At 41.4% G+C, this 20486-nt stretch overlaps 2 protein-coding genes across 3 annotated transcripts; both read right to left on the bottom strand.

Annotated features, from left to right (window-relative positions):
- Positions 1 to 72: 72 nt before the first annotated feature.
- On the bottom strand, positions 73 to 18550 carry LOC125761009 (uncharacterized). 2 transcript variants are annotated; one of them, XM_049421734.1, is made up of 4 exons: positions 17452 to 18550; positions 1859 to 2278; positions 1610 to 1785; positions 73 to 1538 (listed from the first exon to the last, which is right to left on the bottom strand). In XM_049421734.1, the coding sequence occupies exons 2-4, from the start codon at positions 2221 to 2223 to the stop codon at positions 916 to 918; spliced, it is 1164 nt and encodes a 387-aa protein (XP_049277691.1). In that variant the 5' UTR covers positions 2224 to 2278; positions 17452 to 18550; the 3' UTR covers positions 73 to 915. The 2 variants fall into 2 exon arrangements, with proteins under 2 accessions (XP_049277691.1, XP_049277692.1); XM_049421735.1 differs by lacking the exon at positions 17452 to 18550 and adding an exon at positions 2384 to 2565.
- Positions 18551 to 18665: 115 nt separating this feature from the next.
- LOC125761015 (isopentenyl-diphosphate Delta-isomerase 1) lies at positions 18666 to 20156 on the bottom strand. Its single transcript, XM_049421748.1, has 3 exons — positions 19694 to 20156; positions 19279 to 19425; positions 18666 to 19215 (listed from the first exon to the last, which is right to left on the bottom strand). Exons 1-3 carry the CDS (start codon positions 19970 to 19972, stop codon positions 18907 to 18909), a joined length of 735 nt encoding a protein of 244 aa, XP_049277705.1. The 5' UTR covers positions 19973 to 20156; the 3' UTR covers positions 18666 to 18906.
- Positions 20157 to 20486: the final 330 nt, after the last annotated feature.

Below are 20486 nucleotides of genomic sequence, written 5' to 3'. Positions count from 1 at the left end.
AGCATCCGTACGTCCGATGAACTAATGTGGTTAAAACTTATTAAGCGATTTATAATGTTTTTTCGCATCAGATAAAATGTTTGTCGCTAGACTCACCTGCATGTGGATGTAGATGATGTCTCTTTTAGCGTTCTGGGCTATGTAATTGTAGCACCCCGGTTGATAACTGAAAGCGATTTCCATCAACACGTGTTTGTAATACCTGCTTTTTTGTTGTATTGTTTTTAATAGATTTTTAGCAATTTACTACTATAGCCTTTCACATTCAGAGCGTTCTTTCAACACACACACACACACAAATCACGCACGAATTGTTGCGAACAATTCGTTTTCATCCCTAGTTTTCGTTGCTCATTTGTTTGTCGCTTAAACACCCGTTGAAATTCAATTTCACAACGCGAACTGCACATTGCATACCTTTAGGCGCGCAGGAAGAAACCGTTTCATTTAATTGTTTGAAATTTATCATTTTATTTTCGACGTTTCACTACTACTTTTTAATGCTTGTTTCTAATAACCTTTCTTTTAGTGTTGTGCATTTAATGAACGCATCCGATGGAAATAACAACAAAACTGTTATCTTCCACGATTAGTCATTTGCTAATTACAACATTAATTCGCTGCTAAACGTAGGTAAGGAGTAGGGTGTAAGAAAAGTTTAAACAACACATTTCGGAGGTACCTTCTTTCTCTTGTACCAACTCAACTAATGCAATAAAAAATGTGTGTGTGTGTCTGTCTGTTTGTAGAAAATAGAAAACACTACTCAAATTATTCTACTTTGTGTTCGCATTCATTCAACGTGACAACCGGCTGTCCGACGCTGTAAAACTGGTACGCATTGTGGTACAAATAAATAAAACTTATAACATGCTCATCCAAAAAACCCCCCCCTGCATGGGGTTGCACTTGGCCTCAGTCCATCCCACTCGGTTTCCGGCTAACGTTAATATCGAGCGGTGATTGTCGCTTGGCGCTGCCGGACAGTACGCTCGATTCCTGCGCATCGATGTCGCGTATCTGGCTGGAAATTCGCTTCATCCTCGGTGGCGGTACCGGTGCATTCGCTTCCACATCTGCGTGGTGCATTGCTGGGGCAAGATGTCCGGCATTCGGGTCCGCCGGTGCGTGGCCACCCTTTTGCGTCTTTTCACGATTCCAGCGCATCAGTGCCTTTATCCGCCCCCCATGATAGTGATAAATATAAAGTGCAGCAAATCCACATAGGACCAGAAAAAGCGACATAATCGCCACCAGCGGGCCCATATACTTGACACCCTTCGGTGGTTCCTCGATCGGTTCCTCGCCCTCGGACGGTTCCGTGCTGGAGTTCGGTGTACGGGTTGGCGCTGGTTTCTGTCCCGGCCGGAGCGGTGTACGATTGTCCTGGCCATCCTTCTCGCTGACCGTCACGTCCGCACAGGCACGAAATTCCTCCTGTGGACCACAGCCAACAGCACCGTTCCCATCGGGACAGATGCCCCAGTTGTTACCGGCGACGTACTTCCACTGTACCACACAATTGTTGCAGTTTAGATCTGTGTCAAACAAAAAGCGCATCATTAGAAGCGAGTACGGCATGGAGAAGTATTGTGGATGTGTCCCAAACCTGCTGGAAGTTCCGCCTTCATATCATAGATTCGGCTACCATTGCGAGGATAGAATCTTGTCTTCAGATCGTTTGGATGTGGAATGCTCGGTGTACCGCTGACGATCTTCATCAGATGCTTATCGAGACAGTCTTGCTTCGCTTGCACATTGTCACAGATGCGGAACTCGAAGTAACTGCAAAAAAAAAAACAAAATTGATTCGATTTTAGAACAAAGTTCAATGCTTTGCACCATCCATGACACTTACCCCATATGGCTTGCCGTCAGCTCGACTCGCAGCGTGATCGTCGTGCCGGGTTTGTATCTTCGCACTATCACACCCTGGCCCCATTTACCACCAAACTCGTGTGGTCTCGGCGCTGGAGCATCGAACGGATCACCACACTCGCCGCATTTGCCTTCGTTCTTTTCCCACTGCCGATTAAACCCGCCACAGTACAGTTCGTGATCGTTGTAGTTTGGAGGTGTGGAAAACCCATAACGCCAAGCAGATGCACGGCTCGGTGGTTCTATCAACCGTCCATGTCCGGAACAGGGCTGGAAGTTAACTGCTAGCAGAAGGAACAGCGCACTTGTCACTGCACTTAGGGACGATTTTCGTCGATTGATCATGGTGTTGTTGTGTGTTGCGGTTGATATCTCGTTAGTGTTGGAAAATGTCCGAACCCTGCATACAGAAAATGAAAATGAAAAACACATAAGATTACACTTCACGATACACGGAACTGTTTTCGCTAGAATACTTTATATCACACTTTTTTGTAAAACGTACAGGTGGTTCAGGTTCGGCCGTTTTCTATGAAGTTCGCGTCACTATTGTACCACACGATCCAACACCGATGAACCGTCGAGCGTAAATGAAGTACCAAAAAGTGGTCCAACATTAAGGTGCCCGTGCTGTTCAACCCCTACTCCGCGGATCGGGGGAGGAAAAAACAGGGAGTGAGCCATCGTTCGAGCCCTGTGCACAATTTGATAATAGCTCGCTAAACAAATCCGTCCACCAGCGTTCCGTTCCGATACGATTCCTCGTAGCAGGTGGGTAACGGGTGGGAAAGGGAAAAAAGGCAGCGGCAAAAAGTGCATCTTCCGCGTGCCTTGCGGCACTTGGGGCATGGCGCATAAGCATAAACTCAATGCTCGGTTTGTTGTTGGGAGGTGAAGGAGTGCGTGGTGCGTTAAGCATAAACATGCTCAAACCCTTTTGGTACCTTCCGCACCGTATGTGGCGGATGTGCTTCCCAACCCATAGGAGTGTTTCGGTGTTGTTTGGTCGAAAATCAAGTGCACCACAGAACAATAGGTATGTGTAGCGTTAAAATACCGATGCAATACCGACCCGAGGGCAAACCGATACGTAAAAATGGGGGAGGAAGTGGGTTGTCTTTTTACGATGTGCAAATACCGAACTACTCCTTTCGACCACTTCCTTCCTGATAATGGGTTTTGCTACCGGTATTTTGTAGCGATGTTTTTGGGTTTGGAATTTAACGTCCGGTCAGTTTGGATGCATTTTTCCTTAGAAAATTTCAAATATGCTGCAGTTAATCTTGTAACGATATGACAGCTTAAAAGGTGCTTAACACAATCGGCTTTTACGGTGTAATTGAGATTAGAAATAATCCGATATGATCTACACAAACGATTCCTCTCGTCGGTTACATTGTTTGCATCGTTACGTTACAATGCGATAGCGCAAGATTGCACGTACGATATCCTTGCGCATTACATCGGCAAGATGCATTCGGTGTACGTTCGACTTACAGATTACACGGTTACGTTAGTGGGCCGAACACCGTTCTCGTACGCATTTGATCGGTCGCGGATACTCGTGCGACAAATTGTGCGACAACAATGGTACGGAACGATTATTGGGTTATGACGAACAGCTCTCTGCGGCTTGCATGTTATGTGCCGTGGGGTTTTATATAAATCGCAATTTACTTTTGTCACCCGATGCGCTTTTATAATTGTGATGTGATAATAAACTATCGCCTTAGTGTGGGAATGCGAAAGTAAATTTTCACCCGAACACATGTGTGTGGGAAATCATTTTTGGGTATATTTTTTTGTAATGTTATTTTCTTCATTTTAAATCAAATGAGTTTTATACAGGGTGTACCGCATAGTGATATTAAATGTGTTTTGAATACCTTGGAAACCAATAACCAAGATTTCATTAACCATGTTGTTTTATTTTAAATTGTGTATCCTTCCCAATTTTTTGGTATCTTTTTGAAACTGAAATTGGCGAAACCCTCGATTTGCTTTAGACGTTATTTCGACATTTTTTATCACTTTTTTGAGTGTTTCGGCTTAAATGGCATTGATTTATCGGCATATGATGGCCGTGAATTATTGAAAAGTACTTGAGTTAAACCTTTTCTATTTGTTGTACATAAACCATTTCCATTCTGATATTCCCACAAGAACACGTTAGCTGAGGTCAAATCTAAATCGCCATTTCCTGCGAATTGAGGAACATTGTATGTGTCGTTGCCTGTCAATTGAAAATATTTATTTAACGTTCTATACAGTGGAGTGCCGATTATCCGGGTACTTTTTATCCGGCTGTCCCATTATCCGTGCAGCTCGGAAATTACCGTTCCAAAGGCGATTTGACATATTAAGAGCAAACCGGTGATGGCAAGAAATAAAAGCCTCAATAAGGAATTATATAATTGGCCCAAGCGCGACCAAATAGAACAGATTTATTTTACAAAGTGCACCATCTAGCATCTAGTTAACTTCTAGCTTTAGAAAAAAGTCCAGCCATTACACACTGAACACTAATATTTATCAATAAAAAGATTTGTGCCTATTATCCGTGATATCCGGCATTGTCCTTCCGGCTTATCCGGCATTGTAAGGCAAATATGGGATTCTCACGTTATTCAGGTTTTTAATAGTTCATGGTCAAAAATCTACTAAGCCGAACAAAAAACAAATCATGACGATTCGTCACGTGGTTGTAAAATCAATTAATAATAAAAAAATAATAACAAAATTCAATTACAACTTATAAGCAACTTCTAGTAATTTAGCTTTATGTTTTAAAGAGTTCCACCAATTATCCACCAGATAGCGCCACACTATAGAATGTTTCGATTCACTAAGGGCCACCACCGTTGATTGTCATATTCTTCAGCAAATATCAAACTTAAGCCCTCGTTCGTTCCCATCGTGACTAACCGAAAATAAAAGTAATTATACCCGTCTCCACAACAGCACAGCGCCAATCCAAAATATGGACCATTACCATCACCGGCCGGCCATACTAAAAAGTCTCACCATTTGCATTTGTATGTGTTCGAGGGGTTTGCATTTATCGACTTCTTTACCGTCTTCTCCCTCGGTAGCTTTGACCCCTTTCACACGAATGCAACCACTTGATGGCAACCATGAGCACTGACCACCAACGCTTGGACATCAGCCAGCAGCAGACAAACTATAAATTGCAACGAACTGGAGAACTGGTGGAGAGTCGCTAGCTGGTTACTGACACGCAACAACACTTTACCACAGAACCACAAACTCTGGCATTGAAAATGGCATCAAACTGGCGAGCAGGAGAAGGGACTGCACTGAGCAGCATGCAAAGACAGATCGCCACTACCCGTTGACAAATAGCTGTTTCCGATCGGCATATATTTATCGGGCATTGTTCTCACATACGTCTACTTCTGGAGAGCCAACAAAACAAAAAAAGGTTGTACATGTGTGAGTCGTGCATGGATAGCGGGAACTATAAGCATGAACGAATGTGCTTAGAATATGCGTAGCTGGTAGTAAAGCAATCGAGCAATAACAAAAAGCGACCTCTAGTGCGTGATCGTAGCTGTCAAATCGATCACCTAAGTATATGATCAGTGTGACATGTTTGACAGTGGGAAATCGGGTAAAGCTTTTTACCAGTGCGAATGATGATGATTAGAGTCAACGAATTCGTGAGTTTGCAACGGATTAAAATTAGAGGGCAGAAAATGGAGGACAAAAGCATTTAAATTATAGGAACGAAGTAGAACGGATCTAGTGAGAAAGAGATGCATCTTCAGGTAATAATGCATCGTGAATCGTGATGGAAGTTGATGCAATGTTTTTCAATAAGACGACGGGATTAGACTTAGTTTTGACATCTTTCCAGCCACAATTCGTGATTCGTTTTTATGTTTTAGTCCGATTTTTAGATAATTGGATAAAGAAAATATATAACCCATACTGAAACATATCCATTGTAGAATAAATCACTACATTTACAACAAAAAAAATCTCCACCACGAAATGATAAATTGAAGACTATGGTTACAAATCTATCACAGACAATTGATGTAAATCACTTACAACGAAGCATAAGCGAACGAAGCGAAACAACACTAAAGGTAAATGTTTCAGTTAGGTGCAATTTTCGTCAATTTTCTTTTGCTCCCAAGTGAAGCTAATTTAATCGACGACCGTTCAAACGGATTGTTTTGGGAAAGAAAAATCCGAAGCTCCCCCCCCGCGGCGATCGTTGATCATGCATGGGCGATTAACCATAAAGGCATGGGTTTTTTTCGGCATCGGACCACATCAAAACGGCCCACAATAAAATGCATTTTATTTGTTTGGGTACGCCTTTTTCATGGATGCTTGAGCCAATTTTTGGGATATTTGTAAACCAAACGTTAACCCTCATTTGCTTAGCGAGTGTCGGTGGAATGGGATCATTTCACTTTTAACTTCGTGTCAATGAAGCTATTGTTAAAATTAGCTTCATGATCACTTGACAGGAGAGTGTATAAGAAGCGTTTTTTAAAGTTTTAACTACCCACCTGTAGTGCGCTTTTCAAGTGCGATTTAAATGATAATTCGATGCGATACATCATCGTGCGGGTTGGTGTGAGATGCTTCCATCACAGTTAAAAGCCAGGGGTGCTTCAAGAAAAATTCCAATGGAAAGCTAATACCGGAGGCTTCGTAGCTCGCAAAACTCTCCAGTACGAAAGTCGATCAACCAGTCCGATAGCGTTGGAAGCCGAAGAGTGAAGCGACCTCTTGATGCCGATAAGCACCATTAACTTAGATACGGATTGAAGAGGTACGGAATCATTTAGCGTAAGTTGGCATGAATCTTACAAGCAGCAGATGAGAGATGGGGAGATAGAAAAATGAAAATGAAATCATGATCTTTGTGTGTCTAAAATTGGCTTAAAATTGTTCAATTAGCAATTCATTGGGTGCGTAAGACGATTGAAATTATGAATGCAATAAAAAAAACCGGAATATTAAGGAATCTTATTGCTTTTTTTCTTTAGGTGATTTTAGATAATCCTTATAAATAAATATAAACTACATAAGTTTCAAATATTAATCACACTTTTCACTTAGCACGTGTTTCGGTAGTGATCGCGGCACTGCAAGTGCCCCATTATGCAATGGGCGTACTTTTAGCGATTAAAAACTTCAAAACCTAACACCGGTGGACGTGAAACGAAATAACGAGGACACCCGGTGCGTTGTGTGGAATGTGTAATACCAAAACCATCTACACGATGTGTGTTTTTTTTTCTTTTGTTTTGTGGATGAGCAGGTCTGTGGAACGCAAACCCTGAAAGCTGACCAGCCATTGTTGATTGATTGATGGCAACATTGCAATGGTGCACTACATTGGTAACGGGGCGTACACCCGAAACACCCGCACATTAGCAGGAGATTGCGTAAAACATTCAATTCATATGTCTGCGCTCGTCTGTCCATGCTGTTTGTTTTATGTTGATGAATTATTTTCTTCACCTTTTGACCAGTGTTTGAGTGTGGGTTATACCTTTTTAGCTAATAGAAAACACCTGCTGTCTAGAGAGCAAACGCATTTCCTGCAATTTAATATTACCTGAGTACAATTAACTATCAACACAAGTGACTCCGTTTACGCACTCAGTGGTGTAAGTGAATCAATCTTAAGCTTACTGTGAATTTAATCCAGCTACAGTTCAAACGCTGCACGCTATAAAAGGTGTGGTCCACCACCAGCCTGTGGAATTGTTTCGTGTCGCTGTTGTTGCCTTCTTTTTTTTCGTATGACCTTAACCACCCAGCAGGAGAACTGGATAATGGTTGCACCTTTGTAAGAGCGAAACCATTTAAATGCTTCGTCATCGAATCGAACAGTCGCCTGAAATTCAGTTGAGCCTTGTCATTGAAAAACACTTTCCGGAACGACAACCATGTCGGTGGGACAACACATCACGAACCGATACCAGCCAAAAAGGATAGCACGATGACTAAAACGAACGAGTATAAACTGTAGTGAACGGCATAAGAATAGCGTTCTGTTTCCGCTCGATCGAGAGTTCTTACTGTACCGAGCAATGAATCATGGCAGAGCTTTTGGAATCAATGGTCGTTTTTACATCAACGATGATACTCCTACAGGTATTTTTTTAAATAAAGCTGTTCATGTTCATGTTTAACAACAATCACTTCAAAACAACGTCATTGTTCAAGCAGCATGAAACAAAAAATAATTCGTTTGAACCATAAAACAAGGAAGTCAAAATTTCGTTCTAGGGTTCGTCGCTTGTTGAATCTTTCGTATTTGTAACGTTTCTAGCCATTGGGGTTTTGATGGGATAAAACCAGCATTATGGTATTTCAATTAATAATAAGAACACTTTAACAAATTATATAAAAGCTTTCGTTTAAAAAAACAAAACATTCCACTAAATAAAGTATTCATGGCCATGAGATGGATGGGTTCGTCGCTTGTTGAGTCTTTCGTATTTGTAACGTTTCTAGCCATTGGGGTTTTGATGGGATAAAACTAGCATTATGGCATTTCAATTAATAATAAGAACACTTTAACAAATTATATAAAAGCTTTCGTAAAAAAAAAAAACAAAACATTCCACTAAATAAAGTATTCATGGCCATGAGATGGATGGGTTCGTCGCTTGTTAAGTCTTTCGTATTTGTAACATTTCTATCCATTGGGGCTTTGATGGGATAAAAGCAGCATTATGGTATTTCAATTAATAATAATAACACTTTAACAAATTATATAAAAACTTCTGCAAAAAAAATATCCCACTAAATAGAGCATTCATGGCCGTAAGATGGATAATGTCAACCTAATGCCCAGCCGCGTACACTTTTGCACTAGATTATATGGGGTGGGCAATTACATCAACACCGTCTTCCGCTATTATTAGCGGTGCAAGTTTCACTGCATAAGTCACCAGATGCAGTGTAGATCGACACACGCAATGGTGGAACCTTTCACTGCGCTCAGCTACCGTGCGACACAGGGCCAATGGAGACAATGAGCTGAACCACCTGAAAGTGAGCTCCGGATCATTATCGTCACCGATGATTACGGCTTGAAAATGCTTACGCCAGGGCGACGATACATACCAACTCATACCCAAGAGGTTGCATCTTTACTTGCAACCGAAACCGGCTAATGGTCACATTGAACTCTGCCGCATATCGTCAGCAAAAGAGGGAACGATCGGAGGCGAGCAGGTTGTGGTAAGCAATTAGACAACTTTCTTCACCAGGTGTCATCGGGCTCATTTGCACCTTTGGGTGCGGGTAGGCAACAAAGAGGAAACGAACGTGTAAGGGCTCACCACTTGAGAGCGGAAAAGACGCATCAAGTTATTTAAAAACAATTCCGACGTGCATTGTTGTTGTGTAGCAAATGATTTACAATCGCACCCAGATGGGGTGCATCAATTGCATCGCTGTTGCTGCATCTGTTGCGCTATTGTAGGGGAACAATAGCGATGGATTATACTAGAAGAGTGTAAGTAGGTAGATAAAAAAAAGTTCCACTCTCGTAATATGCTCTTCTATGGACATTCTTTTAACACATAAAACCTTAAATGCGGCGGAGGAAAAATGTTTGCTGCGAGGAAGGCTTCGGACTCCGGGTGCATTGATTGGAAAGCATTGTCGGTGTGAAACTCTGTGGTGGTTGTATTTCCATTCTTCCCTTGGTAAAAGCTCCATTCCCGGATGCTGTGGTTTTCTGTTTTTTTTTTGTACGACACAACAGTCCGCAAATGATTCCTGCTGCCAATCGGAAGTGGTTTTGTGGTGCATTTCTGGTTTGGTTCAGCGGTTCACCGGTTCGCCGAAGGATGAAATCGAAACAAAGTGTCAGAAATTAAGCTAATTTATTGTGCAAGGGAGAAAATTCGCCCTTTTATTCGTTCAAGGTGTTATGTGTCGTAGCGCGTTTTACGTTGTAAGTTTATAATTTTTATGTGCAAGGTAGTATAGAATGGGAATGGCTGGTAATGATCAGATCAGACATTGATGAGTCAATACTGGTATAATGCACTTTTTCCTTAAGCAGATGAGCTTGTGAATGTGGGAAGCGGATAGTTTCACTCAGTAGTAGCTTTATTAATATTTATTTTAAAATGTTTTGCACGTGTATCGAACACGATCATCACTTACGAGAATGAAGCATATAATAAATTATTTCAAGCAGAAAACTATGATATACTCGAATTTCAAATATTATTCACTTTCCCGGAAACATTTTCACATGACAGTTGTATCGCATTACAACGCAAAAACATGTGTTTTATAAGTATTCAACACGTAGATTAAATTTATCAGCCCACCAAACGTATCCGGTACGATAAAAACCATCTCAAATGCACCATACACGATAAGCAAAAACAAGTTTTGCAACATTTTTTTTTCCAAAACAATTCCTCGTGACCTCTTACACAACGCTTCGGGATCGTTTTGGTCCAAAGTCTTTGATTTTGTGTTTCCGTTACCCAAAAGTCCTTTTTGGTGGTTCAGTTTCACCTTCATGTCGTAAGATTTAATCACACATTTATGCCACCAGCTCACTTCCAGCGCTTTCTTTTTGTGGTTTTGTTTTGACCTTTTTTCCGTTTTGACGTTGTTGAAGTTGTTAATTTTTGTTTTGTTTTTGAAAGCCTTTCTTGTCACGACCTTGTATGTCTTTTGCCTTTCGAATTGATAGTCGGACAAAAAAACTGGAAGGAACTATCAGTTCAACCAACCGGAAATATCACCATTCACCTACACCGCTGATTAAAAGATCAGAGAGGGAGATAGAGGACGTGAAATGAATGAAAATTATAGTTTAACATGGAAAAAATATGTTTTATTCGCTTGGTTTTATTTTGTGAATATTTTTGCAAAACTTCATGTTACTTATGTTTTGGCAGCAAAAGGCAAAGAGATGTATTGTAGAAAATTGTTCATCGGAACCATAAATTAAAAGTACAATCTTTTCGGTTACAGCGCTCCACTATGACAGGTGAATGGTGAGATTTGCATTAAAAAACCTGTTTGCAGTAGTTTATCATGTCTTGAGTTGCATTATTAATAAGCCATACAACCATACAATTGACAGCTGTAAAATAATTGTTTTAATAAAAATAAATGTCTTACGTGATGATATTTTTTATTTAAAAAAAAAGATCAGAAATCGAGTAATTAAATATTACATAAACAGAACCATTTTGTTTTTGAATGTTTCGTTTGTTATTTTGATATAACGCGATGTGACAAAAATAACGTTTGTTAGGTCGAATCCAAATCAACATCATTTTTAGCAGTTGTGCTGCTGAAGATTTATCCCTAAAGTCCACCTAAAGTCGTTTAGCCACCATAAACTGCGGCATAAGGTGAGTGAAATTTGAATTTTTTATCACATGCCACTCTATCTTCGCTGTTCTTCAGCTGTCAGTGTTGCTTTACCTTACTCAAGCATACAAAGCTGACGATCAAAGTCACGTCGCCAAACCGATCGGGGCCGTTGTGGGATCGATTTTTCACCTTTCGCTTTATAGCTTTACCTCGATCCCCGTCCACACCCACCTGACCGCTCGAGGATGAGTGGATCATGAGAGCGAGAAAGGCTTTCCCTTTTCAACAGCACCTTTCTGAAGCAGCGAAAGGTTGTCATTCGTACGGCCAAGAGCGGCATGTTACACCTCAAAAGACAAATTAAGTAAATTTCGCCAAAAAGACACCGAAAGAAGGAAGATCACTTCAGCCAGTATACGGGAAAAACATTTACGCAACAGCTTCGTTTTAGCTTGTGTGTATTTTAGCTCGGAAACTCCCATCCGCTTTATTAAAGGTAAACAGCTAAGTGAAACACTTTCCACACGGGGTTAAAGCGACACTTGGCGAAGGTACCGAAGGTAAGGGTTCGCACCGGGGGTTTGCAAAACACCGTAAGAGCATACAGATGTATCCGTGTATCCACAAACACGGGAAGGTGGAAAGATTTTAAAATTATCTTACATCCCACAAAATAAAAGCCTCAAAGCATAAACCCTCAAACCGACGACAAAGAGCCCAAACGATCAGACAATACGGGCTGCGGCACTTAGCGTAGTTCCCATCTGTTCCCATGAAGATGATGAGACGCGTACGTCTTCCAGTTGTTGACGGTGACTAGACTATGTCTACGATGACTCTAAGTACTGAGTACTTTCTCATCGTTTTTGGTAGCTTTCAACGGAACTCGCACGGCACTACTGACGATGTTGCGTGCAGTCACAGCAAAATTGCGTTTCAGCTTTAATAGTACAGAAGATAAGCTACCAGCATCCAAACTTGAAATGCTATGTTTTGGTTTTTGCCTACACGTTTTGGGTGGTCCAAAGATTTCCACAGCCACCAAAACCCCCAACTTAATGTGTATGCGGGAGGAAACATGCTCTTGTGTTCAATTTTGGTTTTACCAACCACAAAGGTCGCTCCGTTTGAAGTGATTCTGTCTGTCTGTATACTAGGTACACCATACTACCTACCAAAAACGGTACATCTAATTTGCTAATTAACATTCAACCCTCGGTACACGAGAATAGGAACGGATCGATCGGTTCCGCACAGCGTGAGGGGAAGTCAAATTTTAACATTAACTAGCCATTCGCCATTGAGTGATCTTGTATACGCTTGAAGGCGGCCGGGATCACATTGAGAAGTCAATGAAACGGTTTACTTTTTGGGTACCAGCAGACTCCACGCATAAATTGATGCTGATAGCGTTGATGATCGTGGTTCGAATTTAAAACCATTCTATTAAAGTCTGTTTGATAAAAGAAGTTTCTATTTCCTGCATTCGCTACGGTGTGGCATATAGCAAAGAATTATAAAATACCAGCATATAAAGAAATTTGGAGGTTATTGTAAAAAAAACACTTCAAATAGTATGGAATACACTTATCTTTTTAAATTTAATTTGTAGATTTTTCTATTATGCAGAAGATTTGTTCGCGTATCTACTTAAAAAGGCAAACAAAGTTTCCCATCTCCCAAAAACCATCTTATTCGTCTGAATGTTTCTTAATCATCCTATTCTTTTCCCTACAAAGAAAAAAGGTTCAACACTTATAACACGTTCGCCATTACGCAAGAGAAAAGAAGAATCTTGCCGATTGTGTTCACTTTCAATCATGCTCGTTCTCAATGTGTGAAGTGGCAAGATCTTCAGATATAGCATGCGTTATGTGAATTTTTAAGATGATAATGACGAAAACTCTTCGACCATAAAAGCGTACACTTTAGACGCAGTTTGGTTTGCGTTTGATAGAGCTTCATTTTGTATGATAATAACACAACAGATGAGGTTAAAAATACTACTTCTAAATAGGAATGATTTTGGAAAAGTAAGAAGAAGAGCATCTACTAACGGCAGTGTCATAAAATTTGACATCTATAAACGACATTTCTGACAAGTTTGCCAAATTTCGAAAAGAACAGAAGAAAAGGATCTACTAACTGTCAGACGAGTGTCATAAAATTTGACATCTAATCGACATTTCTGACAAGTTTGCAAGCGTTTCAAATTAGTATTTTAAAGTAAGAGCATCCCATTCTTGCATAAACCGAAAACATTTCCATTAGCTTGCGTGAACTTCTAATTCACCCAAGTTGAGGACATCGACCGTCTACGTCGTAGACTACTCAAAAGTTTCTTCACCAAAGATGGGGACATTCGCACCAGTCATCCATCTTGACAATTCGAATATAAAGAAGAAAAGAAAAAACCCGTAACAATCGCCGGCATGGTTGCAAATTGCGTGACGGACGGACAGTAGTAGCAAGAAATATAGAAAGATCACGATTGATCCATGACACCTAATTATCACGTTATGCGAAATGGACGGTGTAGCTAGTGCTTAAAGACGACCCCCTGTATATCCAGTGTAGGCGCGCAACTCGTGCCCGAGAGTTGATGAATATTCATTCGCATTGGGAAAGAATTGGAGCAATAATGGAACGAAGCCGGCAGAAAGAAATGATGATCTATCGCCATTTGTCTCGAATTCGAGTGTGCCGGATTCACCGGGGCGTGATGGTAAGTTCGTGATTTAATGGAAGATAATTAGTGAACGGTCACATCTTCTATGCTGCACAAACAATCCAGCTTAATAGGGAAGAGATCGGACAGGTTTAGCAACATGAGATGCAAATTAAACCATCGTCGATTGGGGTTTTAGTTTTCTTTCCAATGCTACTATTAGTATACTTTCTTTATTAAACTATTGGCGATCGGAAGAAAAAAATATCTAACCTGTTCAGCAAGGTAATGAACCTCATTTTACTACACAAACTTTAACCGGTATGAAATGCACCACTGTGCCACTTTCTGGCAATAAAAAAGGCACCCCCTTCAAGTGGACAGAATGGTGGATAATGTAAGGGAAATAGGAAAATTCTCGTCCAGGAAAATATTGCCTCACAACCGATGGATGCAGTCTGTTGTGCATCCAGAAATGACCTCCTTTTTGACCGGTTGCCTTTCTCTTACCAGAAGGGCCCACAGCACAGTGACTGCAACCAGCAGGAAGTACGTCTGGGGACGACTTATTATCTTTGTAGGAAACAGAAAAACACTCCCCAGACCTGCAGTTATGGAAAGTATGAAACGGTGGCGTGACTGTTTGTGGCCCACTGAGCTACAAACGAGTACAACCATACCGGTCAACATCTCGCACACACTCGTTGGAGGATATCATGTGCCCCACGACGTTTCGTCTATCCGGTTATTTGCAAATAAATATTGTGGCATTTCACCAAAACTGGCTTTCCTTTTCGGAAGTGGAGCAAAACTCTCGGAGAAACTGGCGAGATGTTTGGATGATTTGTTTGTTTTCTTTTTTAAAAGAAGAAAACCCATCCAGGGAATGTAAAATTGTTACACCCACCTAATCCTAATTGTACAAAACGGGTTGTCCAATTGTGAGATTTGTTTGTTTTGTTTAGCTTTTGAAAAAAATAAAATGAACATAATGAACGTTAACGAATAATGGTGATCTTCTCCTCTATTTCGTTTGTGGTCACTTCTCTTTAGCGTGAATGAAGATTCGATACCTACGCATTAGTAGTGACACGTTGGCCACATTGAGCGGTGGTACGTCTTGAGCAGATACGCCATGTAAGGCAAGACCAGAAAGCGGCAACGAAACGTTCAATGACCGTAACATTGACCGGGAGAAAAATGTTTATTCCGTTTTTTTGCTGATATTTTTGGTTTTGTCTTGAAGTTTGCCGAAAAAGAAAGGTGTCTCACAGTGGTCGGTGTTATCCTGTTAAACTCTTGAATTAATATATCTCCACAATGTAGAGGTTTTTTTAAATATTAATTTTAAATAAGAAATATTGTGTTAACGGTGTTGTTTGGTGTCATTCTTGTTACATGACCATCTCAAGGGTTCGAGATTTTTCTGAGCACCAACTCAAGCATAGAACTATTTGGACGATTTAGATCCTAAAAAGTAAAATGAAAACTAAATCTAAAAAAATGCTTCAAACATTAAGAAAAAACACACAAACAGACAAAAACGTACTGTACTTGACCTATTTGATGGGTTTATTGAAAGAAATGATGTTACGAAGCCCTGTTCTATTGCCTCGAACCGCATAACACGTAGCAGAACATTATCACCACGATGCAATCTTATATTTTAATTGCGTCTCGCACGCACTAGAATTCTTAATGTTACAGGATAGAAAAGGTTAAATATTGACCTTCGATTAAAGAAATTGCATGTGTTTCAAATTTCATGCAAAGGTTAGATCACTATTCTAGATTATTATCAATCGATACTAGCAACACAAGAGGCAAATGAATTTCATAACAAGCATACAAAAAAGTGCTCACTAACTAGTGATTGTGTTTGTCTTAAAGAAAAAAAGTATTTCATTTTTTCAACACCCGATTCAGACGGCTCGCTGAACTTGTTCTGTACCGGCGCGTAAACAAGTTTCTGACAATCCCAACCTTTATGTATTCTGGCCTGCCAAGTGGTTTCACGGTTTTTTTCCTTCTTCTGTAGCAACTTCAACTGCCTTTCCTATTTCTTCTCAAGCTAACCAACCAGTCAACCAGACATCAGGCTGCTGGTGACGGCTTTTACGATATCAGCATGCTCCGCTTTCAATACCCGTTCGTGTACAGGAAGGTGCTCATTTGTGCGAGCTAAGAACAGCTGCATAAAGCTATCCGTTTGTGTGCTGGAGAGCCAAGATGGGGGGTGGTTTTCCTGTGCTTGCCACCAATTTGGCCAACGCGGCTGTGCGGTGCAGTAGCTAAAGTGGAATAATACACAACGTGCAATTGTGATGCTTAAATGCCAGCAAGCTTTAGCTTTGCGACAGCTTGTGCTCCACTCTAGTGCTGGGTTGGGAGCATTGCATACAAGGGATGGTCGAATTGAACCTTCCAAAAAAAAGAAGCCCTTTTACTGTACAGTTGTCCATGAAACAATCAGCTTCAAATGTTTAGAGAGGTGTTCAATGATGTCGCCATCGCTTTTTTTTGCTCCTCCTTGGAACTACAGACGATGAATAAAGTAAAGCGAAAAGGGCGAATGCGTGCACAATGCACCTAACTGTAGGCATAGCTGAACATTTCTTAAAAAAAAAAGATTTGTTTCCTTTACACCACGTAAAATGTGTACCGAGTTTGATTGCAAAAGATGATATCGATTTCAGCTCACGAACACTGGTGCAGCGCGGTTATAGCATGAAACATGAATACCAAGTAGTAGGGAAAATGCACGGAAGACGACCATGGCCGGCCCTAAAATGAGGGTAAATTTAGACGTGCAAGCTTATCTGTAAGTTTACAAATAAAATATAGTTTAAAAAATAACAATAATACATTACTTTCAGTTAAATCCTTTTGCAACAAATTCCCATGATCTAATTTTGTGAGATGCATTAAATTGCGCGAAAATTGCCTTTCTCCTGGATCGATTGATGATTGGTGGAAAGCTTCGAAACGTTTTGACCGACTTCTTTGCCACCCATCCTACCAAATGCACTATTCGAGAGGTGTTAAAAACAAATAACAACTGTAATATCTCCACCGTACGCAAGGTTCACGGTGGTGTCTCACGCGGCCTGAATGGAAATAACAAAAGTAAAAGTAGCGAACAACATACAAATCATCCGGACTGAACAACATGCGCGCTCACTTTCTATCGTATTGAACTGAACGATGTCCGTTGCTATCAACGGCCACAGCACCCACTTTTCCCACTTCACTTCATTCACCCCCGTCGGGGGGTTTGGTATAAATGTGGGAGAAATGCAACGAAAAAAAAAATACATTCAAACTGCAAGATCGATCGATCATGTTGCAAAAATCGTTCGCTTCTTTCGCGTTCTCCCACCACTGCTTCTGCTTGTGAACCGGTTGCTACGATACAGTTTGCGAACACGAATATTCGATTGGCTTAAGAACCGAACCACCGTAAAGCAGAGGCAGTTTGAACGCTTTTCTTATGCCACCCTTTTGCTCGCGTATTCTGGACGCGCATTGTACTTGTACGTGCGTGTTCTACTTACCACACTAAAGCGATGCATACGGGAACGTTCCCGGCGACGGCACTTGGTGGCTGTTGTGCACCGTTGACAAAACTTTCCTTTTCACGAACGTTTTGCGGCACACGCTGTCGATGTTGCTTTTGCTCCGGTCACTTCACTTTGCCCCTTTTGCGCTGGCGATGCACAGTTTCTGCTGTGGGTTTTGGAAAAATTGTGGTTCACTACCTTGAACCGGTTTTTGCGGTGCTTCTCGGTTGCTGATCGGTTCTAGTTTTCTCTCGTTCCTATTGTCAAAACTAGGTGGGCTATGTTTACCGTTTTACTTTTCCTATTATCACAAGCACACTTGGTTTGCATAACCAAATTTACATCGAGCAATCATACGCTGCTGCATGCAGCTTCACTGTTGCGGCACTTTACCGAGCGAAACCGAGCCACACGAGCCACGAAGCGACGTTAGGAGTAATACATGTATGGTGTGATTTTCCTTGTGGGCAGCACGAAACTCACATGCGTGACCTGGGCGTCGAGCACGTTTAATTTCACGCCAGCCCGTGCGTTTAAACTGCACGCAAACCGCGTCGTTGGAGAAGTGAACGAACCGCACGGAACCGCAAAACCGTCTGCTACGCGTCGTACGTCCGTTTCGAGCAAATGTTTGCGGGCAACTGACGCGGTTCTACGGTTTCTGTTGCCGTGCGTGTGCGTACGTAGGGTCGTACAACGGGATGAAAGGAAGGAACAAAAAAAAACGCAAGAGCCGAAAGAGCTAAGACCCCAAGACGAAGTTTACCGTCCGCTCCATGCGGTCGTCGTATGCTGTCGGTCCGGAGTCGTTTTTCCATTCCATTTTCAGTGGTGGGGACCGATCGGGCTGTTATTAGGCTTGCTGCTGTCGTAAACAGCGGAACGGTTCAATTAATGGGCTACTGAGATGCTTTTGTGTTGCTTGTTCCTAGACTGTGATAAACAAGTGATTCATTTTATTTTCTGCAAAAGTTAATACTCACGCTTATGCTATGCTTCTGTATTTTGTATGCTGTTTAGAGCTTTTTTTTAATTACCGCAAATCAATGTAACTTTAATGTACTCCATTTTAATCAACACCAGTTGGTTGTAAATATTTTGGGAAATTGGCAGCATTCCATTGCGATGAGATTGCAATTTTTGTGTAAAAAAATCAATCTAAGTGAATACGGATTCGGATATGATAAATTAACACATTTATCGTACGCTATGTTATACAGTAGAAAAATAGCTTCATATCATATTCAATTCCATTGCAACAACCAATCATTGCACAATATTCCCATTCGAATATTCTCCTTATCACCATAAATATTCCCTTCAACCAATAAAATATTACTTTAGTGAAATCAATTGATTATTGACCCTGCTTTTTCCTTATTAAAGTACATTGTGACGTACTTACGTACACGTTGCAATAATGCCCATTTTGGTACATGGTTCCCTTCGTTAGAAACGTTCGATCTGTTTGTGATTTTCGTAGCTATCCAACTGATGCAAATTATCCCACCATAGTTGAAGACGGTGCTGCAAGATAAGCCGGAACCAGGGCGTTAGCGGTGCATCGAGATTAGCGATCGTATCTGTCAGTCCTTTTCGCGAGATGTACCGCACCTCGCTAACTTCGCTATCATTTGGCTTCAGGTCGACGTCCTTCTGCAGGAACAGAATGTAGTCGATCTCGTGTTCTCCCCACGTTCCATCGCCCCGATCGGCGTAGTGTATGCGGGTGACGTAGTGGAAGTTTTCTGGCCGTGCCTAGTGTACCAACCCCCGTTTAGCAGATGTGTAAATACTGTCGACAGTTTTAGAAACCCTTACCTGTGCCATCGGGATGCCGAGCTCATAATTTAATCTCCGTTGGGCGGCACGTCGTATACCGAGGGCGTTCAGCTCTTCGCGCTCTCCTTCGATGTCGTACAACGGATGGCTGCAGCAAGCGTTGGTATAACAATCGGGAAATGTTATCTGTTCGTAGCGTTGTCATGGAAATGTAAGAAGCATCGACAAAACAAGCTATTATCACAACTGCCTAGGAATGACCATTTCGGAAGCGTTTGAATTATTCATGCGTGCCTTGCAACCGCCGTCCGTGACGTAAGGAAAAAAGGAAACGACGGTGTGCTATAGGTCCGAGACACCCGAGACTAACGGACACGGTGTGAAATTGGCAGGAGAAAGTGGCGCACTCAAACGTGTTGGAGAGTATGTTTGTGTGTTTCATATCCTAGCATACCTTGTGGACGGATCTGCGTTGTAATAGCATGTCTCCAGCACTGTTGAACAGAAACACACTGAATGCTCGATGTAGACGAATATTACCCTCGGGATCTACCCGATGGCAGTCTCGCTTCGACGCACTCCCCGTGTACAGATCGCGATCATTCACCAGAATGCACTTTTCCTCCAATGCCAGCTCCTGCAATTTGGCTGAGCTAGCCGTGGCCACGTTTGAATAGGCATGGGAGGGAATTTTCAGCTTGCTAGCTGAGCGTAATAACCACGAAGAAAGCATATTTGATTTCAATTTTCTTCCTTACGGCAGAACCACTAGCTACTACACGCGCACCCAACGCTTATTTGGGTAGGATACGACGAAAAAATCACAGATTTCTCTAAAATCACAAATTCCTCTGCACTGCTGTGAAATCACGGTGTTATTTACGTTGCGCTACAGATTGTTATGACATTTCTCCTGATTGAATTCAAACGTCAGTGGCTTTCAACCGTACACAGATGTTTTATGCAAGATAATTACGAATAGGGAGTTAATAATAATGTTAATTAACAACATACCCAATCGGACGTTTTGTATGAGTTTCGGCAAAAGTTGCGTCCTATTTTTCGTATACCGAAACGTTTTCCGCTATTTGTTCCGACAATCAGTCAGTCTCGTCCAAACAGCAGGAGGACTGCAGGATTTTTGCTGTCATCGTGCGGATGTCTAGCAAAAAGCTCAATTTCAAAATTAAAGCAAAAAAGCTTGTCACAGCCGTTGCCACATTATTTTTTCTATGTGTGGCGATCGA

Source organism: Anopheles funestus, chromosome 2RL (assembly GCF_943734845.2).
Source record: "Anopheles funestus chromosome 2RL, idAnoFuneDA-416_04, whole genome shotgun sequence".
NCBI lineage: Eukaryota > Metazoa > Arthropoda > Insecta > Diptera > Culicidae > Anopheles > Anopheles funestus.
This window is presented reverse-complemented; position numbering and strand designations above follow the sequence as displayed.

Excerpts from the sequence above, each read along its gene's own strand:
- LOC125761009 (XM_049421734.1), bottom strand. The coding sequence starts at position 2,223 with ATGATCAATCGACGAAAATCGTCCCTAAGTGCAGTGACAAGTGCGCTG. Across the intron at positions 1,786-1,858 it reads CTGACGGCAAGCCATATGGG|TTACTTCGAGTTCCGCATCT; the intron begins GTAAGTGTCATG and ends TTTTTTTTGCAG. Across the intron at positions 1,539-1,609 it reads GAAGGCGGAACTTCCAGCAG|ATCTAAACTGCAACAATTGT; the intron begins GTTTGGGACACA and ends TGTTTGACACAG.
- LOC125761015 (XM_049421748.1), bottom strand. The coding sequence starts at position 19,972 with ATGCTTTCTTCGTGGTTATTACGCTCAGCTAGCAAGCTGAAAATTCCC. Across the intron at positions 19,426-19,693 it reads AACGCAGATCCGTCCACAAG|ATAACATTTCCCGATTGTTA; the intron begins GTATGCTAGGAT and ends CGCTACGAACAG. Across the intron at positions 19,216-19,278 it reads TCGGCATCCCGATGGCACAG|GCACGGCCAGAAAACTTCCA; the intron begins GTAAGGGTTTCT and ends TTGGTACACTAG.